Genomic DNA, 16,507 nt, shown 5'->3' with positions numbered 1-16,507 from the left:
AGTGTATTACAAAAATGCTTATAAAATAATGACTCAAATCAGGTAAAAACTCAAATAGACAATGCTTTATTTCATTCAAAGTGCCCATCTAAACCACTTACCCAGACTGTATAAATTAATAAATGTTTTAAAAGAAATAATGCATAAAAGTTTGTTAAACTTTCACCAAACCTCATTTATGGGGGTGACTGTTTTTTATTGTTTGTTCAAATTGAACAAAGATATTTGGCAACACGCTCTTCAATGTAAAAAATAAAAAGTCAAATAGGTAACCCTTCAATCTATGTCACAAATAGGCTACCAGAATTTCCATTTCTACAAACAGTTACTTACAATGATAAAGTAATTGCAGAGACACAGTGGCTGTTTGTATAGGCATATGACAACAAAAATGTGCATACAGCGGTTCAATCTGTAAAAGCTTCCATGTGGGGATTTTCTTTTTTTTTATTGAGCACATAAAGGGACACAACTATATACATATTAATCTGATACCCCATATTCCCACAGTCTAGGATTGTAACAGGGTTAAAAAGAAGAAGAAAAGAAAATGTTTTGGGGGGGTTTTTAAACCCAAGCTCCTTATGTTTCGTTGTGAAATTGTCTTTTCTCTTCGTGTTGCTCCAGGGTCCGTATCCAACAAAAGGTCCACAGAAGCAATGTGCCCAGTCAGACACCAGTGTACAGTGATAGGAAGTAGATGTACAAAAGAAAAATAGGATATATGAGAAGGGGCTTCTTCGTTTTGAATTCGTCTCCGACAAGCAGTGACGCAGCACTGTAAGCAGCCCAAAACACTCCAAAAAGCTGCAATATGAAAACAAGGAATATGGTTAGATTAACCACAATATTGAGTAAAATAACATTACCACCTGTTGTTTAAAATAGTTTCTAAAACGGATAGTTCTTAACCTTGATTCCGATAGTCCTGTGGTAAAATACTTGATAAGCAGCACACACCTAGGACCGCACATATAAGTAACATCGTATTTACAATATTCACCATTCCATGGATGTACCGGTATCGGTTTGTGATTTTTCATATGTTAAGGTAAGAGGAGCACTCTTTTGCATCTTGTCTGTGCAAGAGTTTTTTACTTTTTACAAAGTAAAGCATACGCTCACTGCTCTGTACCTTCCATTCATTTGCACAGCAACTTGGATAATGGGTTTGTAGATTGTTAATACCGTTCATGTTAACACAAATATATTTGACTCATAAGAACAGGAAAGATAATAAACTGATAAATTAAATAAGCTCACTCACTTTTATTAGCGTACCAACCACTTCAAATCCCCCGATCACCAAAAGCAGAGGGGACACAACGATGAGTGGGAGAAGGGAGTACCCAATCACTCCAAGGACTTGCCCATATGACACCTTGTTGAGAGAAGAACATCACAACATAAGGTAAATATGTACGTGTGCAATGATACAAAATATGAAATAACTTGCAGTACAACTAAGCTACATGAAGGGCCACTTCACCCCCTCTGGGAAGAAATGTGTTTTTAGATATTTTAGTATTTTAAAGTGTCAATGTCATGGACACTGGTCTCACTTCCTTCCTGGAATGCTTTGGTGCACTGCTCCTTATGAATAGAGGGAGGGCTGTCTTACTGGCACAACATGTAGTCCAAGGACTATCTAAAGAAGACGAGAAGCGAAGACCGTACGGTGGAAGTTGTACATGCCCAAATTTGTGCATGTACAACTTCCTGGTCTCAACTGCGCATGTTTCTTTCCTTCCATGGAGCAACATGGCGTCGCCCCTATGGTCTTCGCGTCTCGTCCTCTTTAGACAGTCCTTGGTTGATACCAGAAAGTTGTACATGACAATTCATAGATATGGCACAAATGGTCCAGCAGATGGCGTGATGCCACTGAAAGGAGAGATGCTTGTATAGCATATCATGGTCATTGGATTTCACATTTTATATTAACGTTTTAACAGCAAGTGGATAAGTAAGTCCCAGCATGGATCATCACACAGACAGTAATGTTGGTCGGACGTGACATATGTACAAGCATCTCTCCTTTCAGTAGCATCACGCCATCTGCTAGACCATTTATGCCATATCTATGATTTGACATGTACAACTTCCTGGTCTCAACTGCGCATGTTTCTTTCCATCCAGGGCAACATGGCGTCCACCGTACGGTCTTCGCTTCTGGTCCTCTTTAGATAGTCCTTGATGTAGTCCAGGAAGTAAGTTAGCCCAGTGTCCATGACATCATGGACACTTGGAAATACTAAAATGTCTAAAAACACCAAACATCATTCAAATAAGATCTGGTTGCAAAAGGGGTGAAGTGTCCCTTTAATATCTATAGAACTTACTTCGCCACCAAGAACACGGGCCAGCAAGAAGACTGTTAGAGATCCAAATATCCAGATGGTGATAATCCAAGAGACAACCTTGGGAAATATGATAAAGAATAAATTCAGATGCATGTGCTGTTTAACTTTTTAAACAAGAGGAACGGAAGCTTTAGATTCCTCTTAATACAGGGCCATAACCCTCTTCACAGCCTTATTATGCACTATAACTTTTATGTCCTACTGGGGATTCGAATCCAGATCCCATGCTCGAGTGTCAATTTTTCACTGAGCCAATAGAGTAGTACGCCTATTTGCTCTAAGATATATTGAATTTTGAGTACCAACTGCCAACTTGTGGTCAACGTTAAAACCAGACCACAGTACACATCTTAAAAAAGAACAGGTACACTAAATAATCCATCACTGGCACCACAGTTGTGTTAGTCTTGTATTAACATTCTACCATACAAATTGGACAAAATCAATTGGATTCACTAAAGAAAAGTCACATATAGTGTACTGTAGCTAGAAGTCTTCAATTTTATAATTACTGTACCTTGTGATGCAAAACTATAATTGACAAAGCATGATCATTAAAGGTGGTGTAAGTGATACATTGTGTGTGTGTGTGTGTGTGTGTGTGTGTGTGTGTGTGTGTGTGTGTGTGTGTGTGTGTGTGTGTGTAAAGTAAAATAAAGCGATCATTGCTGTACTGTTTGTTTACACTACAGTCTACCATCTCTCCAGCTCTTTGGTAAATACATGTTTAGGTGGGTATACCATATTAATCCAATCAGGAGAGAGAACGCCACAGAGATAATTTGTCATCTTCAGTTTTATAGTGAAGTGATCCACTTCATAACTTCCAATTTCACTTGTTTATCATGTATAATAATGAACATGAGACAAGGAGATCCATGTTGCAGAACAAAGAGACAAATATAGATCTATTTAACAATTATTTTAACAAAATAAATGTCACTGCATAGAGTAAGTGCTCGTCTATGGTACATCTGCTTACCCTAAACTGTCCATAGATGGAGATCATCGAGAAGAGCAGCACCACAGCTAGAGGGCCCCAGAAATCTGGGTTGTCTCTCACCACCTGACGGTTAAATCCTAGAGAGGGCATAGGCATAAGCACACAGCGAATCTTGTAGTAGATGTCCTTCAGGTCAATGTCCAGCTCCTCCCTGGTATGGACACAAAATAGCAGTCATGGTCAAATAAAATAAAAGCCTGTCACTATCATTTGGCTCGATAATGAAAAGCATGCTTAGTGCTTACTAAGTTACTACTGACCGAAGTACCATAAACACAGTGGTCATTGATTGATTGATTCATTGATTGATTGAATACTTTACAGCTTGCAAAAAAAGAGCACAGGAAAGTACTGTTCAATACAAGATCTGCTAAGAGGATTTAAACCCAAGGAACCTATTGGCTTGTTTCCAATTAATCAAAATTTAATAACATACAAATATACAGTACTATAAATAAAAAATAAAAAACATATCAACCCTATTATGAAACAACAGGATGGTGTAGTGATCATGTAATGAAAAAGGTCACAAAGTGACACGCACATCCTGTCCTGAGCCTCTACCTCCCGGACCAAAACATTAAACCCACGATGGGAGCATCCTTCTTGTGTGATGATTTTATTGTTTCTTCATAGTGAAACAACTGATATTTTAGGTTTACTCACAGTAGAGGTTTGATGTCTTCACCATCATCCTCCTCCACCTCCAGCAGCCATCCATACCCTCGTTGCCTCAGAAACGTGGTGGCATATGGGTCTTTTCCACTCTCGCTGCCCATGTTCAGCTTAATGTCCGGGGCATCGATGGTACCACTGAGCTCTGTGGAGAACAAGGTAATAGCTGAAAAGTGAAATAGTAAGACTCTCGTAGGTGTATTCTATCAATGTTGACATAGATATACAAATGTCAACATCAATCAAATACACCCAAGTCTGGAACTAAAGCTAGCTATGCTGTGTAGATTGTGATCATGGAATACACAGAAAGGAAAACACTTTCAAATGACAACTGTAAAGACAATCACAGGAATGCCATCAAACACTTAGTTTATGATATACGACATATTTCTTTGTAAAAGAACAGAAAACGTCAAGTCAGTGATAAAGATTAAACCACTTAAATGCTCTAGAATTAAAGTGGACCTGGGTTGACTTGTCTTGGACTGCTTTTTTCTGTCTTCAGTCTTCACCAAAGCTCATAGCCGATCTACAAACTCAAGCGACTGTTTTGGCTAATGTTCCCCCAGAAGATGGATGCTGGGGATCATGTAGTTAAATACTACACAATACAATAGGCTTTCCATACTGTACACAAACCACACATATTCTACTATAAGTAATGAAATGGAATGACAAACCGTTAAATAACTTGCATGCAAGGCTCAGCTCAGCTGTCAAATAAAAAGGGCAGCTACGTTTACGTGGTAGGTACTTGTAGCATGCTAAACTTCACTCAGCTGATATCGCTAAGCTGCAGACAATCCTAATATCTGAGTGAACTGACGCGATTAGTGAAAGCATAGATAGATCAAATCGCTTCACAACGAGGATGACTTGGTTTTGAACATAAAGACCGTCCAGCACATAGGGTGATATGTGAATTGTGAGGCCTGCTAGCTGTTAAGCTACCCAGGCATTACCTTCAGCCTCTGTCGATGAGACGAACGTGAAATCTCCATTGGTGGGAGAGAACTGCATTGTTGATGTTGTTGCAACGCGCTTCAGGACCCAGGAAATGACATTTAAACCATCTGATCGCTGTAATTTATTTGGAAACGCTTGAAACCAAGGCTGACATTGACGAAGTTTCGCCCAAGAACGAAAAAACTATTCCATTTTGTTGTCGTTTCACTACTGACACTGCTGCGATCGAAAGCAGGAAGTGCAAGGAAACCTGGGAGAAAAGGAGACACGTCAAATCCAACACGAAACCAAAGACAAACACCACAGAGGAGGGAACCTCCTGCCACCTGGTGGGTGAAACATGTAAATGTGCATGAAACAGAGAGAGTGTGTGTGTTGTGTGTGTGTGTGTGTGTGTGTGTGTGTGTGTGTGTGTGTGTGTGTGTGTGTGTGTGTGTGTGTGTGTGTGTGTGTGTGTGTGTGTGTGTGTGTGTGCGTGTGCGTGTGCGTGTGTGTGTGTGTGTGTGTGTGTGTGTGTGTGTGTGTGTGTGTGTGTGTGTGTGTGTGTTTCTTGTTGGGAATTAATGACGTAATTTACCATTTTTGTGTTCCTGATCCGGTCTGGACGGAAATAACTTTACGTCATCAGGTGGCCGGAACTTAGAGTATAAATATGCTATGTAAATATGTTATGTGGGGAACAAAAACAATGCGACGCAATTACGCAAACCGGAACCCACCAGCGAGTGAGCGATTCCCAATTGAAGCCGGAAGCCTCCGTAGCAGCCGCGCTCTGATTGGTCCGTGGAAAGGAGTAATGGCGGCCACTTCCTCTTCCTCTGGTGATGCGATACTGATTGGCTGGCGATGAAGAACTGACCAATGGGAATGACTTACGATGTGCCACTTCTTTTTGCCGCAAAAAACAAATCCCGCCTGCCGTGCTGTATGAAGAACAAGATTGTTGTTTGCAGTGAGACGCAACCAAGGTACGCGTTAATTCAATAACAATTCAATGTTAAATTCATGTTTCTGCAGTGTTTGGCTTTGCCGTTTCGGTTCACATTCTCGGTCACCGTTGACCAGTGGGCAGTGGCAGACTGTTCACTCTGACTGACTGCGAAAGATGGCCACACGCCACAGCCACAACTCGGAATGTGGACAGCTATTCCGTTATTTCAGAACTCTAAATGCATTTTAAAACAATGGTGGTAGTATCTGCATTGCAGTTTTACGGGGTTTACGGGGTTTCCTGCACGAGCGTTCACTTCGAACATGGTTGCCACTTGCCAGTATATTTTAACCTCATAATAATTCGACCATTCGACGAAAGTATGCGAATATTTGGCTAAATAATCTACGTATAAGCTTACACAACGTGTTGTGGACCGCTCTGATCGGCTATTTGACATTTTCTGTTACAGGTGCACACATTCAGGATCAAGTTGATTGATCGCAAAAATGGGTATTACTGGGTTGTTGCAATTTCTCAAAGATGCGACAGAGCCCATCCATGTGAAAAAGTACAAAGGGCAGACCGTGGCTGTTGACACCTACTGTTGGCTGCATAAAGGGGCATTTTCATGTGCTGAAAAGCTTGCCAAAGGGGAACCAACTGAGCAGTAAGTTTGGGGTGTTTTGAAGTTAGTAATGGTTATAATATATAACGTTATAAATACTTATAATGGTTATGGAATATACATCATTAGCCGTTCTAGGGCTAATACATCATATGTTTTGTTTTGTTTTCTTCTAATCATAGATATGTGTGGTACTGTATGAAATTTGTGGACATGCTACTGTCCTTTGGTGTGAAACCAATTCTGGTGTTTGATGGATGCAATCTGCCATCAAAGCAAGAAGTGGACAAGAAACGTAGAGAGTACGTATTTAAAACTATTTCTAATTACCTAGATGAATGACTGAATGGATATATTTAGCATAGCCTTTATTTACTACTATAATTTTCTCTCTAGACGTCGACAAGCCAATCTTCAGAAAGGCAAGCAGCTGCTCCGTGAAGGAAAGATCTCAGAAGCCAGGGAATGCTTTACACGCTGTATCAGTGTCACCCCTTCCATGGCTCATGATGTCATCAAGGTTGGGACATATGCTATTGCTAGACAAGTGGCATTACTTTCTCTAGCATAATTCATAAATAGCCATATATATATATATATATATATAGCTGCCTATATATGTCATCACTGGTTTTATACTCTCTACACAACATTGTATGTAACTAAACATACAATTTTACAACTATGGGGGAAAATGTGTGTGTATTCTCCATTTCTCCTCCCATCAGGCTGCGAGGACCAAAGGGGTGGATTGTGTGGTAGCTCCATATGAGGCAGATGCCCAGCTGGCTTACCTCAGCAAGTCTGGAATAGCCCAGGCTATCATCACAGAGGACTCTGACCTGCTGGCTTTTGGCTGTAAAAAGGTACATTAATTAATTAGTTAATTCAGTAATGTGTCCATTGCTTCAACCATGCATGCACAACACACGGTCAGCACCTTGGGAGAAAACCATTCAGCTCTCTCGACCACACACAGGTGATCCTGAAGATGGACAAGGAGGGGAATGGGCTGGAAATAGACCAGAATAACCTGGGCCGCTGTCGTTCTCTGGGGGACGTTTTCACAGAGGAGAAGTTCCGCCACATGTGCATCCTCTCTGGCTGTGACTATCTGCCCTCGCTGTATGGTATCGGACTTGGCAAGGCCTGCAAGCTGCTGAAGATGGCTAACAATCCTGATATCCTCAGGGTAAGTTTTGTTCCAATTAATAGCTTAGGCACTTGTCTTTCAGCCATTGCAAAGTACTCAGAACAGAAATGGAAATGGTGGATAGTCGTTTGCACATTCTTTAATCTTTAGCATTACTGTATGAACAGTACTTGCCAAAGAAGAGTATATTGTTCTCTTTATTGGTTTGGCATTTTAAAACTAGCATTAGTTCTGCATTGGTGTGATCATATCTTCTCTCAGAGATCTACTCTATATTCATCAGCAGTTAACCTGTGTGTGATGATGTGATCCACTCCTAGTCTTTTGCCAGGTGCTTGAAAAGCGCTAGGTTGAGTGCATGACAAAGCTTGAAATTGAATGTATGATAACAAAAAATGAACATTAAGGCTCTTTGAATGCAAAAATAGTCCTTTACTTACAAAAGTGCTAAATGTCACATGGTGAAATAAAGTGACACAGAGAGTGGATTTTGTTGTATTGCCTATCATTTCGTCAGCCCAAACGTATGACATAGGAAGATTTTCATTTCAACATAAAAAGTATATCCACCCGTTGGCATAGCATTTTCATATCTCTCTCCTTGCATTCAGGTAATCAAGAAGATTGGCCAGTACCTGAAGATGAATTTGGAGGTACCAGACGAGTACATTGAGGGCTTCGTCAAGGCCGAAAACACCTTTCTCTACCAGCTGGTATTTGATACCGTCAAGAGGAAGGTTGTGCCGCTCAATCCATACCCGGAACACATAAACCCTGCCTCTCTGAGCTATGCCGGGCAGTATCCTTCAGCACTGTAGCATGCCAGTCAAGCTTCGTCCTGCCATACTGCACATACTCACTGTCTGTATTCTATAATTAACCCATTTTGGGCGGGAACTTATTTTGGTGTTAGCATTATGTTATGCTTTAGCTATTGAAAAATAGCAGATCTACAAGCTCATCGCGCGCCACCGAGTGGCGCGCTACGAGCTTATAGGTCTGCTATTTTTGAAAATCACACCCGTGTGAACTGAGTGGTGCAACTCCCCCCTCCTCTCTCTCTCTCATTAGCAGGCAACAGTGCAGCACTATCACTCTCTCTGTTTCTAGCGCCCCTACTGGTGCTCATTAACAGTACATACTGGTGCTCATTAACGTCACATAGGTGGGTGAACACAGACACACGGACATTGCTGGTTGTAGGAGTGGTTGCACCACTCAAAAATCAAAGAACCACTGACATAGAAACATAGCTTTTTCAGAAAACTGTCAGGATGTAGAAGACATTTTTAGAATCTCATCTCGGGTCAAAATGGGTTAAGTACAATCAAGCTGGATACCCCACACCCACCTCCTGTCCCTGATGGGAATACAATTATGTTATACAGTTCTACAAGGGGATTGCAGCACCCTTTGGTCAGTGTTTCTTGAAAAGTGGTTGGTACTGCCCAGAGGCTGTCAAGTGCTTGATCTCAAAGAAGTCATGACAAAAGTTCAATCTAGGATACTAAAATATAAAGAGAATGAGATGGTGGTGTAAATTAGAAGTGTGTGTGTGGGGCTGTGGGTGTGTAGTTTTTAAATTGTGGGTTTTCTTTGTTGCTATCTGTAGACTGTAGAGTATACTGTCCTTGATAATTTGCTTCCAGTAACGTAGGGGATGAAAAAGGCTTGCAGATGGCCTTGGGGAACCTGGACATCCACACCATGGATGTGATCGATGATTATAACCCAGACAGACCCAATGCAAAGGTACAAGAACGAGGTTGCATAGTCAACTTAATTTTGGAATTTATATAGTATAAAATTGTGTTTAATTTGCATCTTAAAAACAACAAAATTGCAAACATCTTTCCAGACAGCAAAACCTCGAAGTCACAGCTGGAATAACAGGCCCTCTGCCCAGCCCAGTATCTGGAGCAGAGGCTACATCCCAGGCTCTGCTGCCTCGACTCTGCCTGCGCTCTGTTCCCCAAAGAGGCCGCCCTCCACCAGGGGGAAGGAGAGAATCATAACTCTGCAGGGACTCCGGCTGCCCAGCAGAGACTGCCAAGTGAAACGCCCCAGAGAAGGTGAGTTTTAGTGTTACTGTTCCAACGCCCTAGTAGAGAAATAAATCTAATGAAATATAAGATCTCATTTGGTGTGTGTGTGTAGATATATGGGCCATTCATTTCATTTATCCCACCCCCTCTCAAATAGACTCCAGTTCGTCAGACCAGGATGTACTTCAGCAGTATTCTGTGTCCAGTCAGAAGAGAATAAGGTTACAAGAGCAGGCTACCACCACCAAAGACACACCTACTCCCTCCACTAGACCATTTGACATGCGCACGCCTGGCAGTGGCCAGGCCAAGCCACGCAACTGCTTTGCGACCCTGCTGCAGAGGAGGAACCAGGATGCAAACGGAGATGGTTTAGTCACACGCAGCAGGTAAAGTCACACAGCCAGTCAAATGTGGCACAATTCCTTACCTATTTTCTGTCTTGTCCTAAAGCATTTGTGAAACTCCTCTCCTTTAATATAGTGATATGATTCAGTCTTTTGCCTGCCACTCAGGTCAAACCAGGAGGACTTTAGAGGCCTCATTTTAACAAGGCCTATTGATACATATTTGTTTTGCAATATGTATGTAAATTGCAGGAATTATATTATTTCACCAGATAAAATGACAAAATCTAAATGTATCAGTTTAGCAATGATTAGGGTTAGAGCAGGAAATAACAGTTAATAGCAGTTCAACAGCGTGGTTGATTCGTTCTCTGAAGTCTGAATACAGAAAGTGACATGTTACCAGGAAGTCATTACATTTGGAGAGTTATTGCTGTAGTACCGTTGCCAACTGCTTACTCGTGGAGGGCATGTCGGGTCTCTGTAGACTAGAGTATGGTCACTCGAACTGCTCTACAGTACATGTAAAGTGTATTGCGATAACTGGTGATTTGGCACACAAATAAAATTGTGTTATAATATTTATCAGATGGACTGTACTGCTTTTTCTTCCTTTACAAGGTTTTGTTTTCTGTCAAGAAAGAGAGTGTTAGTACAATGGCTGACACCCAGATAGCCAAGATATCCTTTGCAATGTGTACATTGCAATGTAAAACCTAATATTTACAGCCCTACAACCACACATATTTGTTATTATATGTCCTCATGTGACACTGTAAAAACGTTCCTATCCCATAGGTTCTTCAGTAGTTCCAGTGAGGTGATTAGTCAGAGCACTACGGCACAGCAGGAGGTTTCTCAGGACGTGGTCGGCCGAGCTTTGAGTCAAAATGAGACCTCTCACAGAGACGAGGAAGACCTCCCGGGTGACGAAGATGATCCCCCTGAGGTCCCTTCTGTGGACACCCCCAGTCCTCCCCCCACCCCCACACTTTCCTCTCCTTCCGCTTCCCCCTCCCCCAAACCCACCAGTCAGGGTGTGGGCGTGTTCCGTTGGTCGGGAACCCCCACGGAACAATCCAGAACCCCGGTGACGGTCTCTGGCCTGGCCGCTCTGCAGCAGTTCCATCGCCAGAAGCCCCACCTCGCTCCGTCACCCCCCACCAGATGCCCCGTGGACCAGCACCCAGAGGATGAGGAGGACACACACCCCGATTCGCCCCCTTCACAGGACAGTGCCTATTTCTCCCAGCCCGGGCCTACATCCTGCCGCAAAGAGGAAGTTCTCGCCAACTCGTCTTGTTCTTCTGTCACGACACCGACGCCCTCAACGGATGCTATATTTGTAAGTGCTTATCATTTCCACCCTGACAGCCAAATTCCATTTCATCTGTCAATATCATGTTTTCTATGAGGTGCTTTAATGATGCGGTTCCGTTATACCTTAGGTAACAATATTGTTACCTAAGGTGTGTGTGTGTGTGTGTGTGTGTGCGTGTGTGTGTGCGTGTGTGTGTGTGTGCTCTTGTTTCCATTGCGGTCCTTATTCTGTAAGATGTGTGTGTGTGTGTGTGTGTGTGTGTGTCTGTGTGTGCGCTCTTGTTTCCATTGCGGTCCTTATTCTGTAAGATGTCATGTAATGTGATGCTGTTGGGTGCATGAAATGTAGAGTTCAAGTCTCTTGATTGAATGTGTGGGTGTACCTGCCACTCAAAGTTAGTTTGTGTGGGGAGCGGCGGGGCACACCAGATATGATGTATCCATGAATACATCGTGGTGGTTGTAAGCTGATTCTATTATCTGTGGTTTCACAGGAAATAAGCTCAAGCAAAGATTCAGACACGGATCAGAGCCCCACAAACTGCTCAGAAGAAGATCGTAAACCCAGTCTGATGAAAACTAAGGTGAGCTTGTGTATATGCTGTGCAATGACCCCCTGGAATCCACTAGGTACTATGATCTGTCTCTCTTGTTTTCTGTCACACATAATTCTGGTTCTTAATCACATGAACCCTAGTGTCCCTGTTCCAGGCAGGGTATAATAAGTGGTTCTTAATCACATGAACCCTAGTGTCCCTGTTCCAGGCAGGGTATAATGAGTGGTTCTTAATCACATGAACCCTAGTGTCCCTGTTCCAGGCAGGGTATAATGAGTGGTTCTTAATCACATGAACCCTAGTGTCCCTGTTCCAGGCAGGGTATAATGAGTGAAAATTCAGCAAAAATAGTTGAACATTCAGTGAAAATAGAAGATAACTTTACTTGTAGATCATAATCCATTTTCAGCAAAATATTTGGGGCTTTATTTTGCGTGTCTTAAGTACCAGGTCTTATTCCCTAACTTGAGTAAACTAAAGACCTGGAGGCGTGATCAATGCCATTTGGCTATTCTGAGTGGCCCTTGGTGTAGATGGAGTAGTATAGACCGCTGGGGGACCCTGGTCAACAAAGTAGATACGGTTTAAGTGGTTAACGCCTTTTCCCACTCTATCAACACCTGTTCATTCTCTTCATCACTCTTCTACTCGCCTTCTCGTTTTATTCAGGTGCCAGGCCTTCCAAGGCCGAATCGCAGCGACCAGGGGACGGCAACAAAAATACGGCCCTCGGGCACGGCCAGGGCTAGTGGACTGAGGAAGAAGTCTTCGGGTCCAGGAAAGAAAGCTCAGTCCAATAATGAGAACAACCCCGGCCTCCAATCCACCATCACTGGCCTCTGGAAGAACTTCAGCTTCAAAAGGTGAGGCTCATTACTGGATCAATGTCGGCAGTCATTGCAGTAACTTTCTCCTCACTACCGTTTAACTTTCTGTCAAATTATATTAGATTTTCTTTTCTGTGATCCATCTCGGAAGGACGGTTAATAAAAATCACACCTGTGTGAAGTGAGGAGCACTCTTATCATCTTACAGTGATGTAATGATGATGTAAAACAAACGAGAGAATTAAATTATCTTAATGTTTGTGTTTTGTTCAATGTTTGTTTTAAAAATGCCATTGACACATAGAAGGTCTTGGGTTCGATTCCCGCTCAGGACGGTGTGGGTGCTGGCGGCATGTCCTCTCCTCCGTGTCATCAGTGCCCATACCCGAGGGGGGGTTGGCGAAAGGGCCTTTCTGTGTGGAGTTTGCATGTTCTCCCCGTGTCCCCTAGGGTAGGTACCCTCACAAAAACCTGCAGTAATCCTGGTCTCTAAACTGCCTCCCCCTGGCCAGCCTGATGGAGGGGAAAGGAACTGGTTGGAATAACATGTTCCTTCCACGTGCTACGTCCAACCAGGGAAACTCCCCCCTGTCAGGTGTAAAGGAGCGACTTGGACACTCAAGCATGAAGGAAGCATGAGTTCAAGTCCGTTGCTCTCCCCAGGATGGCGGAGGGCGTAGAGCCCAGGATCACATTAGATAATTGACACAGTGGTGAAAAATGGGTTACAAAAATCGTGGGATAAAAAATAAATACAAAAATAAATAAAATGCCATTGACAATAAAACCTGTATATAGGCACCCCTCAATAATCACACCCGTGTGAAGTGAGGGGTGCTCTAATCATCGTACATCAAGAATTGTGGTCCCTTATTGGCCAAGGGTTCGCACCAATATGCCGATTTGCTCACACGTGTAAACTCTCCATTCATTGTCAATGGCATTTAATGTTTGTGTTCAGACAACACAAACGTGAGTGTGTGTGTGTGTGTGTGTGTGTGTAGATCTACATGTACTGTACAGTATGTGCCGTAGCAGGTGATTATTTTACTGTATACAGAAAGTTACTGATGCTCGACACTTGTCGCTGCCTGACAAAGCTACAATAGCTCAAAAAAGTTCTTCAACGTTTTTCAGCGCTCCAGCAATGACGCAGTACAGCGTCAATCAATCATATGTTTTCGTTTCACAATTTCCACTCTCTTTCTCTCTCCTTAGATTTTTGTATTGGTGAAAAGACGGGACACAGGTGACATAAATGACAATGATTTCTGCTTGTAAAGGGGGAACAACTAATTATATTGGTCAGGCTGTTCCCTGTTATTTTATTTAAAACAATTTTTAAACAATTAATCTTGCTTGTCGCTGCCACACGCAAATGCACACTTGCTGACGTCAGCGACCATGTTGTGCAACACTTGGATGGCGAATCAGCTTCAGTGTAGCTCATCATACTGGTCATTTTCTACCTTTTTGTGGCTGCTAGTCTGAACTTTACACAGCAATAAGCCCACAGCAGGTGAGGTATTTCATTGTGATAAAGTAAACATTCAATGGGGAGATTTTGTCCACATCTAATACCTGTATTTAAGCCAGGTATATCAAGACGGAAATGAAGCAAAAGGTTAAAAACATCCGCACACTGGGTTAAAGGTCCCAACACATTCAGGCAATAATCTTCGGCTGTGAATCTCCTTTATTCACTGTAAACATTGGGTGTTGTATTTGTATGTTACACATCACAGCCTCGATGATGGTCTTGGTCTGACACAAATGTCTTATTGTCTGTTGCAGAGAGAATCCAAGAATGAACCCTCGCGAGAAAGCAGAGCCGCTGTCGCCAGTGAAAGACAACCTGTTGGCCCTGACCCCTGAGAAAGAACACGATGTTTACTTTGTGTCCAGCACAAACAAAATCAAATGCCTCTGATACGTTTTTATCATTTACACTCATTACTAAGTGTGGTTGCTTTAGTATCAAACATACTGTGTATGTTAATCATTATTTGTGGACCAACTATTTTGAAAGGATTTAGTTTAAATAAAACTGTTTTTGTTTTAGTTTGTGTGTAGTCTCAATATGTTCTTGGGGTCCATTCTTAACCCATTGTTATGCCTTTTAAACTGAAAAATGGGTGCATCGAGTTTGCTTATTGACATAATTTCCCAACTGAAGTGTAAGAATGTGTCACCTTGTGAGATAGCTGAAACATGAACAATGCATACTTTAGTGTTTACTCAAAATGGCTTGCCAGCATGCAAACCTAGGAATGTGGCGACAACACAGCTGCCTTATTACCTGTTTTATAATGTCTAAGTAACTACTGTAAACGCTGTACCTTTCAGCCACTATAACAGAGTTTTGTTTGATATTTAGTCTCTTTCCAGATAGATTACAATTTCAGGATGCAGTCTTTGTTGCTACTCAAGCCTTTCTTGTCATGTCTCCTTAAGGTAATTTTGGTTGTAATGCTGCCAGAAAGTTAACCCCACCCCATTTACTACTTCATAGTAATAATGGGATGTTCATATCAAGTCAAGCTTTCTCAGTACATTCATATTAAGTTTAATGGAGATTATTCCTGCTCCACCAAGGTTTAGAGATTTTGAATTTCATTCCATGCTGTGGCCACAGAGTAGAATACTAGCTCCTCTAGATGCCAGACATGCTTCAGTCTATACCTTTTTATTGCACAATTTACAGTGACCTCACTCACTGCCAGTCTGACAGCACTGAATGTCTAAAAGGAACACTGCCTTGACACTTGGGGGCAGTGTAGCCAGAACGATGGTTAACCATTACCCCTTATTGCTCTTAGAGACCCTGTTAAAACTAATACTGTGTTGTACATTAGAAGAATTTGGCCTTATGAGGACCACTTTGAGCATTTGGTCTGCTTTAACTTCAGAGCAAAAGACAAAAGTAACAATTTATATTGCAATGGAAAATAATTCTTAAAGAAATGGCAACCATGCCATGAGTTAGACCTATACACAGTATGTAGGCTATAGCCAAGTTATGAGGTATACCTCATGGTTTTCATCACTCGTTGAGGCTGATGCATAGTAGCCTACACTTTTAGAGCTGAAATAATGTTTTATTTTGGCTCTAAAAGTGTACTATGCATCAGCGTATGTGTTAGAACTGTAAGCATTGACAGCCAGATGTATACTTTATCGTATGACGAGATCTACAAGCTCACAACATGTCACATCTGCAATGAGTTGTCAGCTTGTGAATCTGGTATTTTTGGCATGCGACACCGCCGCAGAATGGGGTATAAATCAGCGTATAACTTGAATGCATTACATCTAGTGTGGCAGCTTTATGTATGAGACACTGGTGACAATGCAGCTTGACAGCATTCCGTCAGACAAACATGATGTGATCAGAGACTGTATCAAAGACCTGACAATGTACAGCAAATATACAAATCAAACCTTGGCACAAATGAATTCCCTAACTGTTTAAACTATATTAATGTATTGTTGAAGCTATTAATTAGTGGACTTTGTATCAATTGTAATGTCCTTGTGTTTAGGGGTGCAACAGTTAAGCAAACTTGCCATGATTTTTTCCACCCTAAAACATGATCATCAGGTCTTATTGTTATATAAGGAGGAAGAATCTTTTCAAAAAAGTGTACAGTATTTGTTAAAATGACATTTTGATGTGGGCACCCCCACCA

General features: G+C 42.0%; 2 protein-coding genes across 2 annotated transcripts; one reads left to right on the top strand and one right to left on the bottom strand.

The window, feature by feature from the left end:
- Positions 1 to 50: 50 nt before the first annotated feature.
- On the bottom strand, positions 51 to 5,273 carry yipf4 (Yip1 domain family, member 4). The gene is made up of 6 exons (XM_083775516.1): positions 5,007 to 5,273; positions 4,033 to 4,186; positions 3,346 to 3,517; positions 2,343 to 2,420; positions 1,268 to 1,381; positions 51 to 807 (listed from the first exon to the last, which is right to left on the bottom strand). The coding sequence occupies exons 1-6, from the start codon at positions 5,062 to 5,064 to the stop codon at positions 670 to 672; spliced, it is 714 nt and encodes a 237-aa protein (XP_083631642.1). The 5' UTR covers positions 5,065 to 5,273; the 3' UTR covers positions 51 to 669.
- A 643-nt stretch (positions 5,274 to 5,916) lies between these two features.
- Positions 5,917 to 14,879, top strand: exo1 (exonuclease 1). Its single transcript, XM_083774703.1, has 14 exons — positions 5,917 to 5,978; positions 6,414 to 6,611; positions 6,752 to 6,871; positions 6,966 to 7,089; positions 7,298 to 7,435; positions 7,549 to 7,761; positions 8,334 to 8,521; positions 9,372 to 9,474; positions 9,581 to 9,794; positions 9,925 to 10,156; positions 10,913 to 11,459; positions 11,929 to 12,018; positions 12,661 to 12,854; positions 14,613 to 14,879. The coding sequence occupies exons 2-14, from the start codon at positions 6,451 to 6,453 to the stop codon at positions 14,746 to 14,748; spliced, it is 2,460 nt and encodes an 819-aa protein (XP_083630829.1). The 5' UTR covers positions 5,917 to 5,978; positions 6,414 to 6,450; the 3' UTR covers positions 14,749 to 14,879.
- The last annotated feature ends 1,628 nt before the right edge of the window (positions 14,880 to 16,507 follow it).

The sequence above is a fragment of the Protomyctophum parallelum genome (genome assembly GCF_964188405.1).
Source record: "Protomyctophum parallelum genome assembly, chromosome: 10".
NCBI classification, from domain to species: Eukaryota; Metazoa; Chordata; class Actinopteri; order Myctophiformes; family Myctophidae; genus Protomyctophum; species Protomyctophum parallelum.
This window is presented reverse-complemented; position numbering and strand designations above follow the sequence as displayed.